At 39.4% G+C, this 27,516-nt stretch overlaps 1 protein-coding gene across 4 annotated transcripts in view; it reads left to right on the plus strand.

The window, feature by feature from the left end:
* SLTM (SAFB like transcription modulator) overlaps positions 1–11,049 on the plus strand; it is a 43,902-nt gene extending 32,853 nt beyond the window's left edge. For all 4 annotated transcript variants that reach the window (XM_070796658.1, XM_070796661.1, XM_070796659.1 and 1 more), the window contains exons 15-21: positions 2,357–2,537; positions 3,256–3,380; positions 4,229–4,399; positions 5,155–5,460; positions 5,564–5,708; positions 7,742–7,902; positions 9,979–11,049. In XM_070796658.1, coding sequence (XP_070652759.1) covers positions 2,357–2,537; positions 3,256–3,380; positions 4,229–4,399; positions 5,155–5,460; positions 5,564–5,708; positions 7,742–7,902; positions 9,979–10,087 — 1,198 coding nt within the window. In that variant the 3' untranslated portion in view covers positions 10,088–11,049. The remainder of the gene's footprint in view (positions 1–2,356; positions 2,538–3,255; positions 3,381–4,228; positions 4,400–5,154; positions 5,461–5,563; positions 5,709–7,741; positions 7,903–9,978) is intronic.
* Positions 11,050–27,516: the final 16,467 nt, after the last annotated feature.

Below are 27,516 nucleotides of genomic sequence, written 5' to 3' on the forward strand. Positions count from 1 at the left end.
AGTGGCAGAGTCGGGACTCAGACCCAAGTCTTCTGACTCCAAGTCCAATGCTCTTTCCTCTACTTCAAAGCTGCCGCCATAAAAAAACATGACTTTGAAGGCAAATTTGGATTTTGATGTAAGATAGTCTTAATGTAAGTTGTAGTGGCCAAATAATACATTGACATTGTAGGAAAAATTTATTGTACTTTGAATTAGAGCCCAAGTAAAGGAAGATTTAACCTGTGAACCTTATTGCGTTCAAACTCTGTCCTAAAGCAGGCATCCTCTTTAAAACAAAATGAGAACAAAACATTTCTACTTTTCGTGGCCATATCTCAAGTTCATCACGAGTGCCAGTTTGCTGTCGATTTTTGGATGCCACTTAAAATTTTCTTGTGAAAGTGTTTCATAATATAAATTTACAAATACTAACCTGTATTGTTGAATGGTCACTTATGGAATTTAATCTATTCATTCAGAAGTGTGCTAGGAACTACCAGATATACTTTTAGCAACTTAAATAATACTATGATTGCCACACAGTTTACTAAAAGGAAATAATTCTTGCATGCTGCTGCTGCTGCTGCTAAGTTACATTAGTCATGTCCGACTCTGTGCGACCCCATAGACGGCAGCCCACCAGGCTCCCTTCCCTGGGATTCTCCAGGCAAGAATACTGGAGTAGGTTGCCATTTCCTTCTCCAGTGCATGAAAGTGAAAAATGAAAGTGAAGTCACCCAGTCATGTCCGACTCTTTGTGACCCCATGGACTATAGCCTACCAGGCTGCTCCATCCATGGGATTTCCCAGGCAAGAGTACTGGAGTGGGTTGCCATTGTCTTCTCCAATTCTTGCATACTCAGAACCTTTTTTTTTTTTTATGAAGTCTCAGTATGCTTGGCTTCCTGTTCAGATGACCACAGCTGAGAGAAGAGTGAAACTGGGAGTTATTAGGCAGCATTTCTCAAACCTATCAGACCAGCACCCGTTTCATAATAATAAAAAAAATTGTAGCACCTTCTTTACTAATCTGAAATGAAATTGATATGTAACATACTGTACAAATATACAAAAAAGAACAATATAAAGCCTTAACTCTAATATGAAGAAAACATAAAAAGTAATTTATAATGAAGCATATATTCCAGATATGAATGTTTAGGCATGACGCTCTACAAGATCTAATGAAGTAGTCAGATGTTTGCACCTCTCTTAAGACTCAGTGAGAATGTGACAGCTACAAACACAGATTGATACCGGTTTGTCATATTGGTGAGTCAAATACCAGGAGTAGTGTTGATGTTACGGAATGACTTCTGAAATGGTGAACAACTCTTGGTGAAGTTCTCAAGAAGGTGTAATTTTTCCTCTTTTTATGTGGAGCTGCATTCCTGGAAACTTTAGTGTACATAAAAGGCCAAAGGAAATGAAACTAGCATTTATTAAAAATGAGTTAAATGCTAGGGCCAGATTTTTTTTTTTCCTAGAAGTGATTTTATTTTGATGACGTGAATTACATTATGGCATTTGAAAGGTATTTGGAGTGTTGGATGGTTCTTTGTGATGCAGGATTATCTTGACTATGCCATGCATCAAAAGATATGTAGAATCCTTGGTCCCCTTAACTAATGGCTGGTAACAGCCCCCTTGGTCATTGTTAAAATTAGAAACGCCCCTCCACCACGGCCGTACTGAACCATTGAGAACCACTGGGTTACTACGAGAAGACATGCTGATTGACAGAATACCCTGGGTGCCCTAAAGTGAGGAAATGATTAAAAACAAACAGAAAAATAACCCACTATTAGAAGTCTTAATATAATAATTTAGTTGAGCACATATTTGAACTCAAAGAAACGTGTTATCTAGAGCCATTTATTATGGGTTGTGAACACTCCAAAAGAGGCCATGAGGGCAGCCATTTAGTATAGCATTTGCTGTAATTCATGTTGGTGGCTGTGATCCCAGTTGAACAAAACTAAGGCTTACTTAGGAGATAGAATATATCCTAGATACTGGAAATTTTTCTATCAAAAACAGAAGTTTGTAGTTTAGTAAATTCATATATGTAGAATGTCCTTTTAAAGATGTTGACTAATTAATGGGCTATCATAGTGGGATTTTTATTTAAACAGGAATCATCTAAGAGGCAACTACTCTGTAAAATTGTTCAGGTGACAGTCTTAAATAAGTGACAGTATTGAAATCTGTTTAAAGTTTTATTTTTAGTTCTCTTTCCAATTACATTAAAACTATTTAGAATGAGTCAAAGTATAAAATTGCCAACCTCAAGGAAAAATACAAATTCAAAAGCTATTCTCTTTCACACAGTGCTAGCATAATTTAAGTATTTCTAAATACTGATTTTTGTTAGACGAAGAGAGATTGCAGAAAGAGAGCGTCGAGAGCGAGAACGCATTAGAATAATTCGTGAACGGGAAGAACGGGAACGCTTACAGAGAGAGAGAGAGCGCCTAGAAATTGAAAGGCAAAAACTAGAGAGAGAGAGAATGGAACGCGAACGCTTGGAAAGGGAACGCATTCGTATTGAACAGGTGCAGTCAGAAAATCTTTTCATCTTAAATAACTGACCTTTTTCAAACCCTGTGATTTTTGCCCTGAAATTTGCTTTACATGCTGTAAAGCTTTTATAGAATAAGTTCAGCTAATGAGCATTTATTAAGTGTCCCTGAGATAACAGTGAATTAGGTGCTAATTAAAACTACATTTAGTCATGACTTTGTTCTAGCCAATTGGTGATAACTTGAACTCTGTGATATCATGGCAGCCTAATAGTCTGAGCATAGGACTATGAGTCCAGAGTAGTTGTAATCCAGGCTCTGTCACTATCCCATTCTTGGAAAATAATAACTATTTCCTTACTTATTATAGTGGGAATGATTCCCCAAGGCTGGAAGGAAATAATGCCTCTCTTTGCAGAATTGCATCCAGGGTTTTAGGACACTTAGTCTTATTAATAATTTTATCTCTAATTACTTTTAGGTGCTTTTGTTTCAAATTATTAAACTAAATCTGACCTTCCAAATTACTTGCCAGCTTTCACCACCCAGTCTCTGTTATTTTTAATGTTATAGAACAGTAGTCATAGCTTAGATTGCAATTACTGAAGTCAGATGTTTTTGTCCCAGGTTTGTCTTTTGCCTTATGCTTGCTTATGTTTTCTTAATGATAGGATTAAAGCAAGGTTGCATATATACTTACCTTATGTTTTCATTTTGCATTGGTTGGTTCTTCCTTCTATGTTGTCTGAAGGAACGTCGTAAGGAAGCTGAACGTATTGCTCGAGAACGAGAGGAACTGAGAAGGCAACAGCAGCAGCTTCGTTATGAACAAGAAAAAAGGAATTCTTTGAAACGCCCACGTGATGTAGATCATAGGTAGTTGCTTGCTTTCTTTAACAGTTAAACTTGCTGTCTTATTCCTTTCATGCTAAGACTGTGGAATTAGAAAGCACAGGCACCTGTTGCTGGAATAAAAGCTCATGATCAAGAGGGATGGAATGACTGCAGTAGTGAATTGGACATCAGTGGATTTTCAAGTAGAAGAAAATTTTTCCCCATTCCGCCTCCACCCCATTTTCCTTTCTTTGCCAAATGTTTTCCACTAGGACTTGAAATATTGAATACATGGTAGACTTTAATAATGGCTCTCAAACTCGGACCTGTTTTGAAAATTCTTACAGGGTAGTACAGACAGTACAGAAATCAAAGTCACAAACTTGGGAACACTAAAATATAGATTCTGTTATTTGTTTGCATTCATAGTTCTTAATAGACTTCAAAATATAGTAATTTAATTTTCTTAATATAAATTCTGTGAGATTTAGTTGATTGTGTTGAGAAACAAGTGGAGCGGAGCAAATGAATTGTGCTTGGGACTAACTCTCTATCCTTTCCAAAGTTAAGGATAACCAAAAGTGTTGTATGCTCCTCCTGGTTAGAATTTTATTTTAGAATGGTATCAAGTATTTGTCTTATTTGCCTTTCCAATTTAGTAATTTGAGAACAGTTTTTCAATTATCTTCTGTGAAATTCCTCTAACACTGTATAACTTTATATAATTTGATAATTTTTTGCTAGCTTGTTCTTACAAAAGAATGTTTTGTCTTGAGTTTATTAGCCCTCTGTATCCACAGTTCCTAGCATGTGGTATGTATGACTCCAATAGGTGTTATTTTGTTGCTGTAAAACTAATTTATATAAACGAGCAAATATTTCTCTTCAAGGCGGGATGATCCTTACTGGAGCGAGAATAAAAAGTTGTCTCTAGATACAGATGCACGATTCGGCCATGGATCTGACTACTCTCGGCAACAGAATAGATTTAATGACTTTGACCACCGAGAGAGGGGCAGGTTTCCTGAGAGTTCCTCAATTCCGTCTTCATCTTTTGATAGGTAAATGAATATGTTGAAAATTACTGTGTTTGGTGTATGAGCCTTATTAGTGATAGTTTGGTTCTCTATTAAAATCTTAAGTACAGGTTATAACTGCGTATTCAGAACAAATCATGTTTGGTTTTTCTATTTGTTAATGAGAATGTGATTCTGTATTCAGAATTAGTTTTATAGGCCACCAAAACATGCTTAAGTAGGTAGGCTTTATCTTCTTAACCTTTAACTAAGTGAAAATATTGTTACCTTGGGATGTGCCTCACTTGTGAAGAATAGTAAAACATTCTTCAGGTTGGTAGTGACTTGAGTGTTTGATGTAATTTCCCTTGTATGCCAAAAAACCACCCTTCACGCCAGACATTTAGCTCAATTTAAAAGAACATAGGTTATTATGCTCAGTCATAGTCGTGCTCAGGCGTGTCTGACTCTTTGCAACCCTGTGGACTGTAGTCTGCCAGGCTCCTCTGTCCATGGGGCTTTCCAGGCAAGAATAGTTGAGTGGGTTGCCATTTTCTTCTCCAAGGAATCGTTCCAATCCAGGGATCGAACCTATTTCTCTTGCATTGATAGGGAGATTCTTTACCACTGAGCTACCTGGGAAGCCCCATTACAATCAATAATTGTGGCTATTTTGTTCACTTTGCCTTAAGTTATTTTTTAAAGAAGGTGTTCTTATTGTAGGTTATGCAAATAAAGTTAAGAAGAATCAGACCAAGTACTTACTTCTCAAAACCTGTGTTCTTTGTTTTGGATAACAGGAGAGAACGTTTTGTTGGTCAAAGTGAAGGGAAAAAACCACGTCCTTCTGCACGAAGAGAAGATCTAGGTTTTGAAAGGTATCCCAAAAATTTCAGTGATTCCAGAAGAAACGAGCCTCCACCACCAAGAAACGAACTTCGAGAAACAGACAGACGAGGAGAACGAGATGAGAGGAGAACAGTGATCATTCATGACAGACCTGATACCACCCACCCTAGACATCCTCGAGAAGGAGGGCCCAATCCATCTAGACCAACCTCCTGGAAGGCTGAAGGGGGCATGTCCACTGACAAACGGGAAACAAGGTATTTGTATAGTTTCTAATGCCTAGCTAATGGTAATAAGCACTTGGGTTTTTCAGAAAAGGTTAGAGTTTGATTGTATATGTTCTTGAATTTTGTTTAACAGAGTTGAAAGGCCAGAACGATCTGGGAGAGAAGTATCAGGGCACAGTGTAAGAGGGGCTCCTCCTGGGACTCGCAGTAATGCTTCCGGCTATGGAAACAGGGAGGGAGACAGAGGAGTAATCACTGACCGAGGAAGTGGAGCACAGGTAAGTGCTTATGACAGTTTATTGTCAATTCTCCAGAAATAAATTTAGAGGACTCATTGAGACATTGTATTTATAGTATCATTTGGGCGTGACCTAGTTAGATTGGCATGATTGGCAGACTCATTTCTCACGAAAGGTCTTAATGCTCCTTGTATTTAAAAAATATATATTTCTTATTTGTTTCCCTGCATCAGGTCTTAGTTGCAGCCTGCAGCACGTGGGCTTCTCTAGTTGGGTGCAGGCTCCAGAGTAGGCGGGCTGGGAAGTTGCAATGCATGGGCTTAGTTTCTCTGTGCATTTGGGGTCTTAGTTCCCTCTCCAGGGATAGAACTTGAGTACTCTGCATTGGATGGCAGATTCTCAATCACTGGACTACCAGGGAGTCCCTTTTGTATTTTCAAGACAGTAGTTGAACATCGTAGTCCAGAGAAGCAGGATACTAACCCTGAAGTTTTTTTTTAATTATAGTTTTTAAAATACAATTGACAGACAAAACTGTGTAAGTTTAAAGTGTACAACATAATAATTTGACTTAATCCCTGAAATTTTTATTAAAATTCCTGCTGAAATTTGAGAATTGTTGTATTTGGTAGATGAACCTTCTTAATGATGACTTTGGCTTTAATTCTTTTTTAAGAAATTGAGATTTTCAAACTGGATGGAAAATCTTTGACCTGTACTTGTGTTTCTGTCATCTTTTTCCTTTTTTTCCCTTTAAATAATACTCTCTCTTTCCTCCTACTCAATTAAATAAAGTGTAGAATTTATTGAAATAAAATACTTGTCTCTTTTTTGTTCTTTTATTTTTAGAGATAGGTAAGTGGAATATTTTGTGTTTTTTAATTGCTTTTTACTCTTGTGACACTTTATTGACATGAATATTTTGTAAGTTAATGAACAGAGGACATCTGTTTGCAATTCAAATGAGCTTTTACCTGATTTGAAAGCATTCTGTTGATGAAATAACTGGCATAATATAGGTTGACAGTAGTGAAGATAGAATATTATCAAATTACAGAAAAGAATTCTGAAGTGTATGTATATGTGTGTATCCATCCTTCAACCTCTGTTATCCTCTGGTGCTCTGTGGTTTTGTAACAACTTTTTACCAGCAAACTTTTTAATCTCTAGGCATTCTAGTTAATACCGCTTTGTGTTTTCCATTTCATACAAAACATTTTTGAAACAGATTTGGGCCTGCTGGGATTTATAAGTTGCAGTGTTTCTAGTAAGTAGAAATATTCAGTAGATCAATTCATTGAGCTATACCCTGAATAGAACTTTTTAAAATTTGTTTAATATAATCCAGATATTCTGCCTTATTTAAAGTTTAACGCAGTCTCATAGACTAGCCCCTCTGCATTCAGTTACCTTTTTTGCAAAAGGTATCTTTAGGGAAGGATCTTATTCCTCCCTTGGAAATTTCGTTTTCACGGTGTTGGGTCTGTGAGCTGTTCTGACAGCAGTATGCATCTGTAGAGCACCTTCAGATTTCTGTAGGCTTTCATAACTTTTGACCCTTTTTTTTTTTTTTCCTCTCTCAGATCCTTAGTTCTCTGTTTTTGTTTCTTTATGTTCAGTATTCTTTTTTTTTAATACTCATGGATGTAAGGCCTTGTAAGAGCCATAACAATAACTAGTACTGTGTAAAATAAGATGACAGCTCCTATTTCTATGTGGTATTTGCATGTGGATCATATACCCTACCCTGATTGTCTTAAGGTTCTGATCTCTCAGTATGCCTTCTTAACACATGTAGAGATCTAGGCATTATATATAGATCCAGAAATACTCAAGGGTCAAAAAGTACATGGGTGTTAGAAGGTATAGAAATAACAATGCTGAATCATTTTCTACTTTTCTACCCTTATAGCCTGAGTAGCTTCCCAGTTCAAAGTAGATGGAAACCTTTTTTCATATTATTCGTTCTTTCATCTTCTCAGACGTCTTAATTTCTTTCTGACATGAGAAGTATACCAGCATAAGTAAATTGGCCTGAGGCTGAGGTTTTCTTTTAATATGTTATTCTTTAGCACTATCCTGAAGAACGACATGTAGTTGAACGCCATGGACGGGACACAAGTGGACCAAGGAAAGAATGGCATGGTCCACCTTCTCAAGGGCCTGGCTATCATGATACAAGGCGAATGGGTGATGGCCGGACAGGAGCAGGCATGATAACGCAACATACGAGGTAAGTAGTTAATCAGTTCAAGTTTTTCTGCCAGCATACAACCAAACCTTTTTCCTTTAAAAGTCGTTATGGTTTCTGAGAGATTGAATTACAATGAGTAACAACCGTAGGTCTGCCCAGGTATTTCTTCATATTAACTCAAAGTCTCCAGGAGATTATATGCAGGGTTTGTGCTCATGCTCTGGTGTTAATATTCCTCATTATAAGTTAATTAGTTGGTATTTTGGCATACATCTTCATATAGGTATGTATACATGTCAGAATCCAGTAGACAGGAATATTAATTTCATATTGGAACAATCTTCTTGTTCACTATCATTACAAAAATGTTTAGAAAGGAAGAAGAAACTGAAAGTATGTTCTGCTTCCTCCTTTCTCAAATAGCTTTATCAAAATTTTTGGACATTTACTCTAAAGGCTGTTCAGATGCTAAGAGATGAGCTTTATTTTCTCTTCATACCAATATTCATTGTGACCCCTCAGCTGACAAGTATTTGGTCTATCTCTTCTATACACTTCATTCTTTCCCATTCATCTATCTTAGAAGAGACATTGGCTTAGCTCACTGACCCCAGTTACTACTATTGTATTGGTTGCTTCCACCATCAAATTTAAGTGAGTGTTATACTTGTGCCTGCCCAGCCTCATCACTTTTTTTTTTTAAGTGGAGGATAATTGCTTTACAATATTGTGTTAGTTTCTGCTGTACAAGGAAGTGGATCAGGTATATGTATACATACATCCTCTCCCTCTTGAACTTCCCTCGCACCCCCTACCCCTATCCCATCCATCTAGGTCTTTACAGAGCACCTAGCTGAGCTCCCTGTGCTGTAGAGCAGGTTCCCACTAGCTATCTATTTTACACATGGTAGTGTATATATGTCAGATTTTTCCCACCCCCTCCTTCCCCTCTCCTTGGTTTTTAAAGGTCACCCATACCTTTTTTCTTGATAAATACAGATTCCTTTATTTTTTTTTTTAGTTCTTGGGCACTTTGGTGATTAAAACCTTTTGATTTTCCTTTTTTGAAACAGTCCTCTGTTTTCTAATGTACCATAATTTTTAAATTTATTTTATTGGCTCCTTCACATGGTTGGATTTTAGACACTATTCTTTATTATATTATATTGTGATCACCATGTAGATGCTTGGATGAGTCAATAAATTCAAGGTCACAAGGAAACTCATTCCCCTCCTATTTCAGATCTTTATGTTTCCGTTGTCTCCAACTTCTTTTAATTTGCCAGTGCCAGACTGGAAAAAATAAGGGCCTCATCTTTATTTTTCTTCTTGCCTAGCATAAATTTCTAAGTATGGTTCAGTTAAAAAAAAATATTTGTGGTGGCTTTGTCTTCTTTTTCATTTCAGCTCCTGTCGATCTTCCCAATATTTTTCTCTCCTCCATTTTTTTCCATTATTTCTAAATTTAACTGTTGAGACTGTTTTCTTACACCATTTACTTGCTCCAGAACTACAAACAGCTTCTTTAGATCACTTAGCCTGGCATCCAAGCCTTTCTTTAATCAGGTTTTATCCTTAAACCATTTCACCATGGATTTATATCTTCCAAATTTGTTATATAGCGTTTTGGGGTGGGTTTTTATTCCTATATTATTTATTCATATCTACTGTGTTGCATTATTCATATAAAAGAAATTCCAAAAGTATTTCTTAAATGATGTCCTATAGTTCAGAGGTTCAAGTTCCTAGTTGATGCTGATGCAGATCTAAGGACCACAATCTGAGAAGTCCATTCATATGCAGACCATGACATGGCTTACTAAGAGGCAGGAGTTTAACACAAGACTGTAAGAGTTGAAATCCCTATGCCACTGTTTATTATCAGATAAGCATTGTGATCTTAGGTAGCTAACTTAAATGCTGTATCACTCTTCATCAGGAAAGCGGGGTTAGCAATGATACATACCTCACAGAACTGTTGAAAAAAGTAAATTATTTAAGATGAGTAAAGTACAAAGAACAGTGTGTGTTAAATAATAATCACTTTTTAGGTATTAGCTGTCGTTATTTTCTCTCTTGTTCTCTGACAATTTTTTCTTTTAAACCTTTTTTCAGTAATGCATCCCCAATTAATAGAATTGTACAAATCAGTGGCAATTCCATGCCAAGAGGAAGTGGCTCCGGATTTAAGCCATTTAAGGGTGTACCTCCACGACGATTCTGAAAATTACTTGCTGCCATGGTTTCAAGATAATTTATTGAAATCTCCTATAAACTTTACTTGACTACTTATGAAGAGGACCTCTGACTTGCTTGAGAGTTGTCAGACTTTTCCTTTTTCTCTTTTTTTAAAATTTAACATGATTGCTTTTCTCAATTTTGGAGAAGATGTTTAAATAGTTCCGTTGTAACTTTTAATAGTTTTGTGTATCATTCAACTTTTTTTCTTGCAGCACCAAGACACATTGGAAAGGATAGGAATCAAAACCATTTTGTTTAACGCTGTGTGAATATAAAGAGTAGTTTGCAGGTGTGTGGTAGTGGTTTAATTTGCAGCATTAGCTCTGTGGTGTCAGGCTCTAGAGTTACTTCTTATCAACAAGAATTTTCAGCCTCCATTTTGAAGGCTGTTTAAGCTTAAGAAGTCTGCTGTTTAATTTTTAGAAAATAAGATTGTTCCTTGCATTTCTGAGTATTATGTAACCTATTTTTGCAGAAGGTACTGTTACATTAAGTGCATCTGTGTATCCTGGTTTTAAGAAATGTACTCTTTTTTGAAATAAACCTTCATATTCTGTATAGTTGCTAAAGCGTTGAGAACCTTTTTAATTGTAAAATGAAAACCAATTTTCAGTTTAGTGTAGCAGCACACTTGTTCAGGTTTGCATGGTATGAAACCAAATAGATTAATAAAACCTTGGCCATGAGATTTGTATCACTGAGGTTCTTAGACTGAGTTGTGCAGGTAAGTGCACTTTTAGGTAATCTGCACTGTTTGATGGATAAATTCCATCTCTGGGAATTGTGTTGGTATTAATGTTTCCATATTCCCAACTATGTTGAGAAGTGGAAAAACAAAAAACAAAAACCCAGGTTCTAGATTGGTGAATCAGTTGGGTTTTGTAAATACTTGTATGTGGGAAGGCATTGTTGTCTCTTTGTGAAAATAAAAATCCACACCTGGAAGTGTATGTGTCTTTGTTTCCAGCGTTTTAGCTGTTGGTCCTCCAGCCCTTTTCCTTACTCCAAGTAATTGACTAAGTTTAGAGCTTTAACGGGAGAAGGCAATGGCACCCCACTCCAGTACTCTTGCCTGGAAAATCCCATGGACAGAGGAGCCTGGTGGGCTGTAGTCCATGGGGTCGTGAAGAGTCGGACACGACTGAGCGACTTCACTTTCACTTTTCACATTTCACTTTCATGCATTGGAGAAGGAAATGGCAACCCACTCCAGTGTTCTTGCCTGGAGAATCCCAGGGACGGGGGAGCCTGGTGGGCTGCCGTCTATGGGGTCGCACAGAGTCGGACATGACTGAAGTGACTTAGCAGGAGCAGCAGCAGCAGAGCTTTAATGACAGTGTTTTGGTCTTCTTCCTAGGATATAAGTCTAACTGACTCTTCGCTTCTACTGAAGTGTTGGAAACTTAAGCACTAACCTTATGACTTTTTTTTTTTTAAGCATCTTTTCCAGGGAAATCCTTCAAGGAAAATTCTGAATACCACCTCTTAAAGCCTCCCATATTCCTTCATGTGAATCAGTAGTTCAGATGGTCTAGATTCTTGGAAAACTCAGCAGCATGTATGCTTACACAAAGTAAAAGATGGGTGCCAAGGGATTGCCCAGAGGCCACCTTTTGATTTGAGAAGGAGTCTTTATTGAAGTTCTTTATTGAAGGCAGCCAGGGTACCTTTGTCTTTGACTCTTTGGGGAACTGGCACTTCTTCTATTGTTCTGGATTTCATACCCTTTTCTTCCCCTCCTAACCCTGCAGTTTTGGAGCAGGGGTCTGTCTGTGTGTAGAGGTCTACTTCTTCATTTCCTGATCCCCTCTGCACGTTGTAGAACGGTACAATAGAAGCCTCAGTTATGTGTTGCAATGAACTAACTTACTTTTCTGCTTTGCCTCTTTGTAAACTTTGGGTCTTTAGGTCACTTTTGATCTTTTTCCCCATTGGTAGAGTGGAGCTGTGCTGACCATAATGGATTACCCAGTTGCTAACATTGCTAAGCACTTTATTTGCTGGGCAATGTACTAAGCATTTTAAATGCATTGCTTGCCTAATACTCAAAAAGAATTCTACTAGCTGTAAGTAACAATTATTGTTCTATCCATTTTCAGATGGGGATCTGAGAAGTAATCTCTTAAAATATTAGATCTTTCATTTGTTATAATCTTTCTACACCTAACACTGAACGGCACAACTGTCCACAGACTGGTAGGTGGTTATTTTTTTCCTCAAAGTTGCCATAGTATAGCATTTTTAAGTTGAAAAAACCTAACAGAACTGCTTTCTGAAGTTTTGGCATTGGGTTTGGAAGTAACCTTCAGGGTTCAGGGGTGAGATCTGGCTGGCTAAGGATCAGTAGTGAAATCCAGTTTTAAAGAGTTTATAAAAGAAGATGAGTTCCTCAAAACCAAGAGAAAAGAGAAAATTTTGTTACTCTCCATATATTTATCAAACGATCCCAAACTGTTTCAGCATAATGCTAGAAGGTTTCAGTGATTGAGGAGTGACAGACAACTTACAGTGGTTCAGGAAAGAGATGGTTTTTAAAGAAGAAGAAAGAGCCAGTCTTAACAAGCTTGGACAAGACACTGAAGTCAGAAACTTCAAATAAGTACAGTTTCAAATAATTGCCCAAAATAATTGTAAAAGAAATGTAAAAACTTCAGAGTTGCATAGAAACATTTAGAAACCCTTCTGCCTGTATTGAATCCCTTGTCAGTTAACCCAGTTCCTCCATATTTAAGCCGGTTCCAACGATTAAACACTTACTGAATCCTTTAAACTATAAAAATGTCAAGTTACTTGTGCATTCTTTCAAACCTCATCTAATCCAGCTCGTTACGTAAAGATGAATCTTTTCCAGCACCTCTAACAGTGCTTAATTAGCTTTCCTCTCAGTGTCTCTAATTTAACATTTCAGTCACCGCCCCCCCCAAACTAGCTAATCCTCACAAATGTTTAGCCACTCTCTTCAAAGTCAGTAAGGCTGCCATACATACAGTTAGTTCTCTTTTCTACATCATGTAAACTGCATCAGTCAAATTGCGTCATGTAAACAGACCAGTAAAACTGCATCAGCTTATTTTTACCTGAAAAAAACTGTTTTCTGAAGTCCTTAAGTGCTTCCTGCAAAATAAGGTTCTCTCTTTCCTTTCTCTCTGTTATACTTGGTGCTTCTAACCAGGCTTAAGGGTAAGCTTCCAAACAGTTAATTTTCACCTATGTATTCTGTACCAATTACTTTTATGTCTCCCCCACCAAATGGCAAATGTTTTTCTTTTTTCTGTTCTAAACCTTCAAATTTTGCCTTATCTCCCTTGGAATAAATCCAGCCTTTGGAATTGCGCTACTTCTGATCACCTTGTTTCCTGCTTCTCTCCTTGCAAACTTTGTTTCCGTCACATCAGCCTCTTCCTGTTTCTTGAATACAGTCTCCCATCTCTGGCCTTTTGCCTTGATCTGGAATATACTTCCCTGCCACATCCACTTCGTGAAAATGTCACTTTCTCAGTGACGCCTTCCCTAGTATTTATAACTTTTATAACACTTTTATCCACTCTCAATATTCTCCCTTCCCCTTCCCATCTGACATTTATCATATATTTCTTCCAACTTGGATGTAAGCTCCAGGAGGGCAGCAGTTTTGTCTGCAGTTTTTGTTTAGTTTTCACTGCCATATCCTGAGCACCTCACACTTAGTAGCTATTCAATAAATAACTGTCAAGTAAATACCTATATGGAGAATTCAGAATTTTTCTAGAAGGTACTTAGGGGCTGCAGTTTGGTAGGATTAGGGGTTGGGGTGGGGGTCTGGGCTTTGTACAATTGAATTGGTATAACCAACACGGTTTTCTAATTAGAAGAAATTAAAAGACACTTGCTTGGAAGAAAAGCTATGACCAACCAAGACAGCATATTAAAAAGCCGAGACATTACTTTGCCAACAAAGGTCCATCTAGTCAAAGCTCTGGTTTTTCCAGTGTATGGATGTGAGAGTTGGACCATAAAGAAAGCTGAGTGCGAAGAATTGATGCTTTTTAACTGTGGTGTTGGAGAAGACTCTTGAGAGTCCCTTGGACTGCAAGGTGATCAAAACAGTCAATCCTAAAGGAAATCAGTCCTGAATATTCATTGGAAGGACTGATGTTGAAGCTGAAACTCCAATACTTTGGCCACCTGATGCGAAGAACTGACTCATTTGAAAAGACCCTGAGGCTGGGAAAGATTGAAGGCAGGAGGAGAAGGGGATGACAGAGGATGAGATGGTTGGATGGCATCACTGACTAGATAGACATGAGTTTGAGAAAGTTCTGGGAGTTGGTGATTGACGGGGAAGCCTGGCGTGCTGCAGTCCATGTGGTCGCAGAGTCAGACGTGACTGAGTGACTGAACTGACTGACTGAACACATTTTCTAAGATTGAATACTTGTAACTTTGAGAGTATCTGGTGAAAACTGAGGTAAGCACTTGAGGAGGGCCCAAAACTCTCCAAGCCTCTGCTCCCTTTGCGGTAGCAAGAAATGAGACTGTTTAGAGACAGGTTGCCCAGACCATCAGACTTAAGCCAAACAGAGTAGATGCCTGCCTTCGGCACGATGTGTGTGCGCAGTTATTTCTGTTGTGCCTGACTCTGTGTGACCCTATGAACTGTGCCCGGCCAGGCTCCTCTGTCTTTGGGATTCTTTGAGGCAAGAATATTGGAGTGGGTTGCCATGCCCTCCTCCAGGCAATCTTCCTGAACCAGGTTACTGAGCCTGTGGCATCTCCTGCACCTGCATAGCAGGCAGATTCTTTACTACTGAGCCACCTGGGAAGCCTCTTAGGCATGAATATTAACCATCAAATCATATTTGCTCCAGTTCCAAGCTCACCAAATCATAAATTTGCTTCCCACTTGGATTTGACCTCTGGGTTAGGAAGCAAGAATATGAAATCTGCTCAGTGGCTAATTTTTTATTGATTTATTAAGAGACTGCTTATATCAAAAGCTCAAACAATAACCAGTCATTTGGATAAAGACTGTTTTCTGTCTCTCAAATTTCTGTCAACATATATTAACTTCATTACTTTACTCATTATGGTCTACCAGGCAGGCATTTGGGAGATAGAGTGGACAGGAGACAGATCAGATACCATGAGAAGTAAGATACATAGTACATTTCTTAAGTATATGATAGTAATACTAAAAATTCTAAAATATCCTGTAAGATAAAAACCCTGAAGTATCCCAGTTTTCTTTTAATTATCATATACCTATGAGCTTTTAAAATGACTTTTACTCTATTTCCCAAATGATCTGCAATCCTTGGTTCCTCTTGTTCTTGGCTTTCTGGCCTCAGGAAAAACACCCTGACTGGATCTGCTTCACCTTGCGTACATTTCACTACCACAGAAGCACTCTTAACAAACCACACTTGGGCCAGACTGTACCACAGGAAAGGCCCTCGTTTCTGGACAACCTACAGGACTGTCCAGTCTAAAGACTTAGGGATATGTAGGAATTAGGAGTCCAAGTGGCAGTGTGCCATTTACTAGGTGGGCACAATAATGGGCAGCTTATCTGTAAGTCCAAGATGCCATGATGAACTGTGCTTACCTTGCAGGGCTGTTGTAAGGATTTAAACGGTGAAAACACGTATGGAATACTGAACTAATTCTCACTGATTCTCTTGTAGCAAACTTGTGCTCTCTGATGATAAAAAAAGAAAAATTTCATTTGTAAATTTTGCTGGTTACGTAGAGAATTGAAATAGTATAGCTGTTGCTGATGAAATCTTCGGTCTAATTTGGTGAGATAAGGCAGTAAATAGTTCTCAAGCCTGGACCTACTCCAAGACATTCAGGGCAGCACTTCAGCATATTTGTCTGCCAAAGCTTCCCCAAAGGATCCACGTGTGCACCCTGGTTGAGAATCATTATGTAGATACAGCTCAGAGTAGGAAGAACCAAATGTTCTTTGAAGAGCAGCTGCCAATTTTATTAGTAGAGTTTTCCTCATCACTGCTCCAACATGTCATTTTAGTTTCAGAAACACCATCTTGCCAGTGGGATGAGATGCTCTGAATAATGTAATTTTCCAGTTAACTGACAAATAATAATTTCGTATCATTGAACCACTTGGGATAGGGGAAGGTGAACTTCAGCATTAGGAACTTCTGTCTAGGGCTTTAAAACTGTGTTGGTTAAGGTGTGAAATATTAATTCTACATATTATTAGATAAGCAGTACTTTGTATTTAGTATATTAACTGGGAGAGTGCTGGGAGCCGGTGAGGCATTCCACTCGTGACAAAGGTCATGAGGAATGAGCCTCGGCATACGCAAAGGCGGGATCGAGCCTCAGGAGTCCCCCTGGATATTCTCGAGCATCTTGCCCAAAAAACCAGAGTCTGCCTACTTTATTGCTTTGTGCTCTCACCTCTGACTTTACTGGGGGCTGTCCCCCACCACCATCTCGCTCTCTCTGTCAAAGAGTTAACTTACAGCTCCAATTAATAAAGTTCCTGGGCAATTAGGAGTGTTTAAATCCAAACCCCTCAGACGGCTCTCTAACTCGCCTGACAAGTTTACCCAGACTCCTACAGCTATGCATACGATTGTTTACAGTCTCCCAGCCTCGAGAGGCAAGGGAAGCTTAAGATATTCAAATAGCTTAGAGCCTCTCAGAGAGTTAGAAACTGTCAGAATAAAACTAGTAAAAGATTTCATTGATGAACCAATGCTTGTTGCCAAGTTTTCACATCCCCTGAATTGTATCCTTGAATGTGTATTAATTAATATAGTTGGTATATAGGAAAAATAAGTAGTGGCCTTGGTGTTAGTAACTTTAGACTCTTAAGGTAATAAATTCTTTCCTTTGTTGTAAACCCATTACACATCTGCCCTATACGAATGCAATTTTATCTTCTAAAGATGGCACCAAACCTTAAAATAATTACTCTTAGAGAAAATAAGTCTTTGTTGATAAGTCCTTGTCAAGAGTCATAAAATGTTAATAGGCCTTCTGGCCAGAAGATAATGTAAATCACCTAAACCATTTGTATACGATAAATTTGCAGGAAAGAAACCAAAACCGCTGACTTTGCATCCCCTATTATCCTCTATGTGTAACTAAGGGTATAAAAGCCCCTGTTGAAAATAAAGCTACGGGCCTTGCTCACCAACGCTTGGTCTCCCCATGTCATTCTTCCCTTTAACTTCTGGCTGAAGTCTCCATCTGGAGCGCGGAACCCACCATGCTTACTAATTATGCCTGGGCTTCTAAGATCCAACCGGGGAGGCCTCAGTGTCTCCTCTCCTTCGGGAGAACGGAAGGACGCCTGCGGCCTACGTAAGTGGTGCAAACTCTTGTTTTGAAGTTTTATTGGTCTCCCGCGTAAACCAAGCTACTCAGCCTCTTTTCTCCACTGAATTTTCCTACTGAGCTATCCTCATTCTATTACTCTTTATATCTTTGATAAGTATGTAAATAGTCGCCGACTCCGTCTCCCCTTCGAATACCCTGGATTAGCCAGGGCTGGACCTCGGCAGGAGAGTCACCTTTAAAAAAGATTATAGATTGATACCAAGATTAAGAGACTAGATCCAGAGTTAGAAGTCTTGGAGTCTGGATCTGATCCTACTAGCTGAAGCATATAATCTAACTTTTATGGACCCCACTTTTTTTATCTACAGATGTATGACCTTAATGATTCCTCTCTAACTTACAATAAAAATTCAAATATAGGCAACTCTGGTCATTCTGTCTAATCACAGGAGACTAAAAGGGTAACAAATCTTGTCAGGCATGTTACATAACCTTGATTGTCATCACAGAAGTTCATATTTATTGAGCACTTACCATGTATTAGGCATTGTACTAAGTAATTCAGTTCAGTCGCTCAGTCATGTCCGACTCTCTGCAACCCCATGAATTGCAGCACGCCAGGCCTCCCTGTGCGTCACCAACTCCCGGAGATCACTCAAACTCATGTCCATCGAGTCGGTGATGCCATCCAGCCATCTCATCCTCTAAGCCTTCCTCAGCGATCAATGCAAAGAAATAGAGGAAAACAACAGAATGGGAAAGACTAGAGATCTCTTCAAGAAAATTAGAGATACCAAGGGAACATTTCATGCAAAGATGGGCTCGATAAAGAACATAAATGGCATGGACTTAACAGAAGCAGAAGAAATATTAAAAACAGGTGGCAAGAATACACACAAGAACTGTACAAAAAAGAGCTTCACGACCCAGATAATCACGATGGTGTGATCACTGACCTAGAGCCAGACATCCTGGAATGTGAAGTCAAGTGGGCCTTAGAAAGCATCACTATGAACAAAGCTAGTGGAGGTGATGGAATTCCAGTTGAGCTATTTCAAATCCTGAAAGATGATGCTATGAAAGTGCTGCACTCAATATGCCAGCCTATTTGGAAAACTCAGCAGTGGCCACAGGACTGGAAAAGGTCAGTTTTCATTCCAATCCCCAAAAAAGGCAATGCCAAAGAATGCTCAAAGTACCACACAATTGCACTCATCTCACACGCTAGTAAAGTAATGCTCAATATTCTCCAAGCCAGGCTTCAGCAATACGTGAATTGTGAACTTCCAGATGTTCAAGCTGGTTTTAGAAAAGGCAGAGGAACCAGAGATCAAATTGCCAACATCCGCTAGATCATGGAAAAAGCAAGAGAGTTCCAGAAAAATGTCTACTTTTGCTTTATTGACTATGCCAAAGCCAGTGACTGTGTGGATCACAATAAACTGTGGAAAATTCTGAAAGAGATGGGAATGCCAGACCACCTGACCTGCCTCTTGAGAAACCTATATGCAGGTCAGGAAGCAACAGTTAGAACTGGACATGGAACAACAGACTGGTTCCAAATAGGAAAAGGCTGTATATTGTCACCCTGCTTATTTTACTTATATGCAGAGTACATCATGAGAAATACTGGGCTGGATGAAGCACAAGCTGGAATCCAAGATTGCCGGGAGAAATATCAATCACCTCAGATATGCAGATGACACCACCCTTATGGCAGAAAGTGAAGAGGAACTAAAAAGCCTCTTGATGAAAGTGAAAGTGGAGAGTGAAAAAGTTGGCTTAAAGCTCAACATTCAGAAAACTAAGATCATGGCACCTGGTCCCATCACTTCATGGGAAATAGATGGGGAAACAGTGGAAACAGTGTCAACTTTATTTTTTTGGCTCCAAAATCACTGCAGATGGTGACTGCAGCCATGAAATTAAAAGACGCTTACTCCTTGGAAGAAAAGTTATGACCAACCTAGATAGCATATTCAAAAGCAGAGACATTACTTTGCCAACAGAGGTCCATCTAGTGAAGGCTATGGTTTTTCCTGTGGTCATGTATGGATGTGAGAGTTGGACTGTGAAGAAAGCTGAGCGCCGAGGAATTGATGCTTTTGATCTGTGGTGTTGGAGAAGACTCTTGAGAGTCCCTTGGACTGCAAGGCGGTGCAATCAGTCCGTCCTAAAGGAGTTCAGTCCTGGGTGTTCATTGGAAGGACTGATGCTAAAGCTGAAACTCCAATAGTTTGGCCACCTCATGCGAAGAGTTGACTCATTGGAAAAGACCCTGATGCTGGGAGTGATTGGGGGCAGGAAGAGAAGGGGATGAGATGGCTGGATGGCATCACCGACTCGATGGACATGAGTTTGAGTAGACTCCGGGAGTTGGTGATGGACAGGGAGGCCTGCCGTGCTGCAGTTCATGGGGTTGCAAAGTGTCAGACATGACTGAGCGACTGAACTGAACTGAACTGAATACTAACACCTTAGAATTAAGGAAATCCCTTGTTTTCCTCTTTTATATGCAAAAATAATGGATTTTTTATATGCTTTGAGTAAACTGTAATTGACTTATCTTTATTCCTAATAACTTTCCTTCGTGTGTTGGCTAATTTTCTCAAATATTATGTTTTGCTTCTGAATTTGTTGGTACCTCTCCATCTCATAGGGGTTTTTACAGTAATTATAATTAGGGTACAACCAGCAGGGAAGCATAAAATATTGGAAGATTCTTCCTAATAGTGTTAACTTAGGAGATGTCATCTTTCTTTTAACTTGGGTAAGTGCTGGTGTGCATAGAAGGGCAAAGGCAGCTTGGATTGTGTTGAAATAGCAAACAACTGAGCTTTAGCATGATACTACTCACTAGAAAGTGAAATCTGGAATAAAGGAAAATTTATCTAAAGAACTTACGGCCAGAAGCTCTAGAACAATTCTATAATTAAACTGATTGATCCCAAACTCACTTCAGTGGCAAAGGGAGTCCTGTAGAAAATTCCATTGCAAGGACTTCCCTGGTAGTCCAGTGGTTAAGAATCTGCCCTGCCAGTGGAGACACAGAGAATAGATTTATGGACACTGGGGCCAGCGGGGAGGTGGAGAGGGACGAATAGGGAGGAGAGGGTGGCACAAATGGAGAAAGTAGCATAGCAACATATACACTAACACATGTCAAATAGATAGCCAGTGGGAATTTGCTGTGTGACTCAGGGAACTCAAACTGGGGCTCTCTGATAACCTAGGGGGGTGGGATGTGGTGGGAGGTGGGAGGGATGCTCAAGAATGAGGGGACATATATATACCTATGGCTGACTCATGTTGAATGTATGGCAGAAACCAATACAATATTGTAATTATCCTTCAATTAAAAATAAAGAAATAAACAAACAGAAAAGAATCTACCCTGCAGTAGAGGAGACACAGGTTCAATCCCTGGTCAGGGAACTAAGATCTCATGTGCTAGGAAGCAACTGAGCCCACACACTACAACTACTGAGCCTGGGTGCCACAACTAGAGAGTTCGTGCACCACAACAAAAAATCCAGCATGACGCAGTGAAGATCCCACAGGCCACAGCTAAGACCTGATGCAGCCTGATAAATAAATGAGTCAGTTATGTTCAGTCTCTCAGTCATGTCTGACTCTGCGGCCTCATGGACTGCAGCACGCCAGGCCTCCGTGTCCACCAGCTCCCAGAGCTTGCTCAAAATCCTGTCCATCGAGTCGGTGATGCCATCCAACCATCTCATCCTCTGCCAGTCCTTTCTCCTGCGTTCAATCTTTCCCAGCATCAGGGTCTTTTCCAATGAGTCAGTTCTTCACATCAGGTGACCAAAGTATTGCAGTTTCAGCTTCAGCATCAATCCTTCCAATAAATATTCAGGACTAATTTCCTTAAGGATGGACTGGTTGGATCTCCTTGCAGTCCAAGGGACTCTCAAGAGTCTTCTCCAATACCACAGTTCAGAAGCATCAATTCTTCGGCACTCAGCTTTCTTTATGATCCAACTCTCACATCCATACATGCTGCTGCTACTGCTAAGTCGCTTCAGTCATGTCTGACTCTGTGCGACCCCATAGACAGCGGCCCACCAGGCTCCCCCGTCCCTGGGATTCTCCAGGCAAGAACACTGGAGTGGGTTGCCATTTCCTTCTCCAACATCCATAGGTAACTACTGGAAAAACCATAGCTTTGACTAGACAGACCTTTGTTGGCAAAGTACTGTCTCTGCTTTTTAATATGCTGTATAGGTTGCTCAGAGCTTTTCTTCCAATGAGCAAACATCTTTAAATTTCATGGCTGCAGTCACAATCTGCAGTGATTTTAGAGCCCAAGAAAATCAAGTCTCTCACTGTTTCCATTGTTTCCCCATCTATTTGCCATGAAGTGATGGGACCGGATGCCGTGATCTTCGTTTTTTGAATGTCCAGTTTTAAGCCAACTTTTTCAGTCTTCTCTTTCACCTTCATCAAGAGGCTCTTTAGTTCCTCTCTGCTTTCTGCCATAAGGGTGGCGTCATCTGCGTATCTGAGGTTATTGGTATTTCTCCTGGCAATCTTGATTCCAGTTTGTGCTTCATCCAGCCTGGCATTTCACATGATGTACTCTGCATAGAAGTTAAATAAGCAGGGTGACAATATACAGCCTTGATGTACTCCTTTCCCATGGGAGGGGGGTTCAGGATGGGAGGACACATGCATATTTATGGCCAATTCATATTGATGTATGCCAAAAGCCATCACAATATTGTAAGTAATTATCCTCCAATTAAACGAACTTTAAAAAAAAGTAAAATTTAACAAAGAAAAGTCCACTGCACATTGATTTTGGAAAGGTTTTCCTTAAAGTAATTTTCAGAAAATAGACACACATATATATATATATATATATATACACACACACACACACACACACACTGTATAATCTTTAAGCTTTCCTGAAGTTTCATGTCACAATGGTTCAGTTTAGTATAGCTGAGCAAACATGTTTGTTTACTGTGTATTAACCAGTCAGGACAGCACAGTTTAGAAAATGGAACCCCACATAAGCTGACACCCTTGTTTCAGCTTCTGTGTCAAGTAGTACATTACTAGACAGTGATCCTCACAGGTAGGAGAATTAAGAGACAGTTTTCAGTTCTGTTCAACAACAAAAAAGAAATGACAATACCTACTACATAACAATGCACACCACACACATGATACATTATACAGTACCATGCTAAGCCACATTGAAGTGAGGCAAAGAAAAATCAAGACTACCAAAAAAATAAATAAATAAAAATCAAGACTACCAATCCTGTAGTTGAAATTTTTGATATTTTGTTCATCACTGATTTTTGGTGTTAATTGTCAATTTTCAAAGTATTACATTAAAATTTTATTTATCTTCATTACTGTTTGGGGCACCCCCTTAAATTTCACACTTAAGTGCTTTACCTCACATGGGCCCTATCTAGCTCTGATGCTATAATAGCCAGTGTTTATGTATCAGGCCCTAGGCTAAATGCTTTACCTATAGTATTTGATTTATTTGTTGCAACAATCCATGAACAAAACTGAGACTTAAAGACATTACTAAGTCTTGTCCAAGTCCCAAAGCTGTTTAGCAGTAGAAAGAACAAATACACAGATAAAGAATACGGAGGCTCTGTTTGCATGTAAGTTTCAGATAATTCATCTGTAGCTCGTGGGCAGATAGGAGTCGTGGCTGAAAAGGTAGTTACTGTCTGATGTAGAGTATAACTAGAAAGACTCCTGCTGGGATTTGCAATATTAGGCATATTTCTAACAGTGGGAATTTCATCATGATAAGATATTTGACAGGGCTTGTAGATCAATATACTAATTGGCAATAATCTTGATTCGTGGGTGGGATTTTCAGAGGTTGGTATTTGATGTTTCTGTATTTGAAATATAATGACAATTTTTCATGTTATTGGCCCTAGTCAGATTTCATGTAAAAATAGTAATAGAGAAAACGAAATAGATACAGTATAAATTTTAAGTACTATTTGTGTGGAATTTGAAGTACTATATGGTGGAATTTGAACCTGGGCAATTCTGATGCCATGGCCTGTTTTTTAACCAGATGATGCTGGATGGCCTTCCGATGACCACATCAGTCTGGGAGGGAACAATGCATCACAAACTTCAGTACATAAAGCGTGTGGAAACGTGAATAGTGAATAAATGCTGTTTTTGTTCCCCTTTTCTTCCCCCAAGGATTGCACCTATCAGAGAATATGAAGAGTAACATATAAAAATTTTATTTGGGGGAGAGCAAATTAATTTTAACACTCTGATTTCTTACCCCTTCACCCAGGTCTACCCTGGAAAAGAGTGAAGATTTAGTGTCATTTTCCAAATGAACCTGATAAAAGCATCTTTAGTTTGATATACAAAGAACCAAAAGCATTTTGGGATTTGAGCACCTTCTTAAATAATGAAACTGAACCAAGAGCTTTATGAGTGCATGCTTGCTAGCAAAACGTACACAGAGTGATTTTTTAAGTCCTAATTGATAGACAGTACACATTCTGTACTTTAATATTATCTGATTGCTCTTAAGAGAGAAATATCAAGTATAATCCTCTTTGTTTCCTCTCTAGCATTCAGATACTATGTTTTTGTGTACATATAGTAGACTTCCCAAGGTAATATAAATGAGTTTTAGGATTTTTAGCAGAAGCTGTAGTTCCCCAACCCCACATAGTCATGTAGCAGGTTTTCATCACTACAGACTCAGGAAGCAACTTTTTCTTCCCCTTAGAATCATAAATTGTAAACTTGACACTTTTTTTCTTTATTAGGATTAATCCTGTGAACTTCCTGAACACTATTGGTATGTGTTTAGACTAATTATTTAACCTCTCTTTGACTCAGTTGCATCATCTGTAAAATGGGGTAATGTAGTGCTTACTTCATTGGGTTCTAATTGAGAGCAAAAGTACTAATTCATGTAAAAAATATTAGAACATTTAAGTTACTATTTTAATGTGGTTTATTATACTTAATGTGATATGTTTTATTATTACTATTTTTTCCAAGGACCCAATCAGAAGAGTGGAACTCTAATTAATATTGGCTCAACTATTTTATCTTACATATGCAGACAAAAGTTGGTAATTAATCTGGTTGACTCACACCCCACACTGTTTACTGATGTTGCTTGTCTTGGAACAATTCTAAGTTATCCTTCTGGTGTCAGCCACATCCCAAACCATCTCTTTCCCTTGCATAAAATTATCAAGTCCTAGTCAAGTGGATGTACAGTTCCAACATCCTATATCATTTTTGGCTGCACCTAATACAAATGCCAAGGTCTCCTCTAAGAACAATGAGTGAGATTGTCACAGTACAGCTTCTGCCTTATTTATCTGAGTCCTTCCTGTCCCACCTATATGATTCAACCAAATTAAGCACATACCCAGGCCCTTGAAAACGGAAAGAGGGGGAAACAGTGTCAGACTTTATTTTTGGGGGCTCCAAAATCACTGCAGATGGTGACTGCAGCCATGAAATTAAAAGACGCTTACTCCTTGGAAGGAAAATTATGACCAACATAGACAGCATATTCAAAACCAGAGACATTACTTTGCCAACAAAGGTCTGTCTAGTCAAGGCTATGGTTTTTCCAGTGGTCATGTATGGATGTGAGAGTTGGACTGTGAAGAAAGCTGAGCGCCGAAGAATTGATGTTTTTGAACTGTGGTGTTGGAGAAGACTCTTGAGAGTCCCTTGGACTGCAAGGAGATCCAACCAGTCCATTCTGAAGGAGATCAGCCCTGGGTGTTCTTTGGAAGGACTGATGCTAAAGCTGAAACTCCAGTACTTTGGCCACCTCTTGTGAAGAGTTGACTCATTGGAAAAGACTCTGATGTGGGAGGGATTGGGGGCAGGAGGAGAAGGGGATGACAGAGGATGAGATGGCTGGATGGCATCACCGACTCGATGGATGTGAGTTTGAGTGAACTCCGGGAGTTGGTGATGGACAGGGAGGCCTTTCGTGTTGCGATTTATGGGGTCGCAAAGAGTCGGACACAAGTGAGCAACTCAACTGAACTGAACTGCAATGGAGAAGATGGCAGACAGCAGCTCAAAAAACCAGCTTCCCTCAGTCTGAATTCAGGCAAATTTTACATACAAGAGGGGAAGGGGCAGGGCCCACTATGGCACCATCCAATGACTGAGCAGGACCGCTAAGGGCACCATCCAGTTGCTGAGTGCCTCTGCAGGACAAGCAGAAAGGTGCAACTCCAGAAAGCGGCTGGTCTGAAGAACCCTGCTGCTGCAGAACGTCCTCCTCCACCCTCCGTGTAGAGAGGCATGCAAGCGGCAGAGACCACAGTGGCCATGCAGAGGCAGCGGACATGCTTGTTAACCAGGATCACTGTCTGAGGCTGCGGGCGCCGAGGGATCAGCTCACCACTGGCCCCAGCAGTCAGCTTGTGCCAGCGAGGAGGCCTGGAAGCTGGTGCCCTGGAGCAGAGCTCCCACCTGCCCGCTTGCCTAGTGGGTGGGTGGTGGGAGCAGGTTGGCCTAGTGGGCTAGGTGGAGCCTAGGGTCAGCAGCTCCTGCCTCAACAGAGCACTGAGACTGGCACCAGGGAGGGAGCAGGGAAGGGCCATCACATCTGCGTTCAGGCTGAGGAAGCCACCACTTCAGTAACACTGGAAGCAAGATCGGTACCTGTGAAATTCTGAGAGATGCATATTTCCACTCTAAAATTCTACATCCAGATAAACTATCCATTGAGTCTGAGGGCAAAACAAAGACATTGTCATACATGCTTCTTCCCACAAATGTACCCCATCTGCACACTTCCTAAGGAATTTACTTAGAAATGTAAACCATGTGAGAAGTAAACCAAAAAGTCACACTATGTATAAAATAGATAAAACAACAAGGAGTTACTATACAGCACAGAGAACTGTATTCAATATTTTATAATAACTTATATGGGAAAGGAATCTAAAATATATATATATATACATATATACACATATATGTATCTGTAACTGAATCCCTTCATTGTACACCTAAAAATTAAATAAATCAAAATAATTTTAAAAGAAAGTGAACCAAAAAGAAATAGACATGGGTCCAAGAAGTGGAAAATCCACTCCAAAAGAAAATTCTTAGGATTATAAAAAAAGTCATCCCAGGACTGATATCCAGCAGGTCTTATGGAGAGCAATTAGTGCAGACTGAAGCAAGAAGTGGAACACCACAGGGAAGATATTCCCAAGAAAATGAAAGAGAGCTAGAGAGAATGTGTGAGAGAAAGACAAAACAGCTTACCTAGTATGTTTGTACCACAGTGAAAGGAGGTACAATTCTATCAAAAAGTTTATAGATGAACTGGTGAGAAGTGCAAAAAGAACTAAAGTGGAGTGAGTGAAGTCACTCAGTCGTGTCCGACACTTTGTGACCCCATGGACTGTAGCCTACCAGGCTCCTCTGTCCATGGGATTTTCCAGGTAAGAGTACTGGAGTGGGGTGCCATTGCCTTCTCCAGGGGATCTTCCTGACCCAGGGATCGAATTCAGGTCTCCCACATTGTAGACAGACGCTTTACCGTCTAAGCCACCAGGGTCCAATAAAAAGAACTAAAGCAATGGCCAAAGAAGGCAATTATTAATACGAAGAGAAAAAAAAAAAAAGTTGTACAACCATACATAGCTCAGCTGTGAACAACAGACATAATGTAAACATTGATTACCAGTTTAATCAAAAGCTGGTACATTGCCAAATTGGGAAGATTGGAGGAAAAGCATATGTGGCAGAAAGTCCATAGGCAACTGTGAAAGACCAAGAAACATAAGCAACTTTTAGAAATTCTTTTTATTGGAGTATAGTTGATTTACAATGTTGTGGTAGTTTCAGGTGTACAGCAAACTGAATCAGATGCATATACATATATCCCCTCTACTTTAAATTCTTCTCCTGTGTATATCATTATAGAGTATTGAGTAGAGTTCCCTGTGGTATACAGTAGGTCCTTATTATATATATTTATATATAGTAGTGTGTATACCAGAGAAGGCAATGGCACCCCACTCCAGTACTCTTGCCTGGAAAATCCCATGGATGGAGGAGCCTGGTGGGCTACAGTCCATGGGGTCG

The sequence above is a fragment of the Bos indicus genome, chromosome 10 (genome assembly GCF_029378745.1).
Source record: "Bos indicus isolate NIAB-ARS_2022 breed Sahiwal x Tharparkar chromosome 10, NIAB-ARS_B.indTharparkar_mat_pri_1.0, whole genome shotgun sequence".
Taxonomy (NCBI): domain Eukaryota; kingdom Metazoa; phylum Chordata; class Mammalia; order Artiodactyla; family Bovidae; genus Bos; species Bos indicus.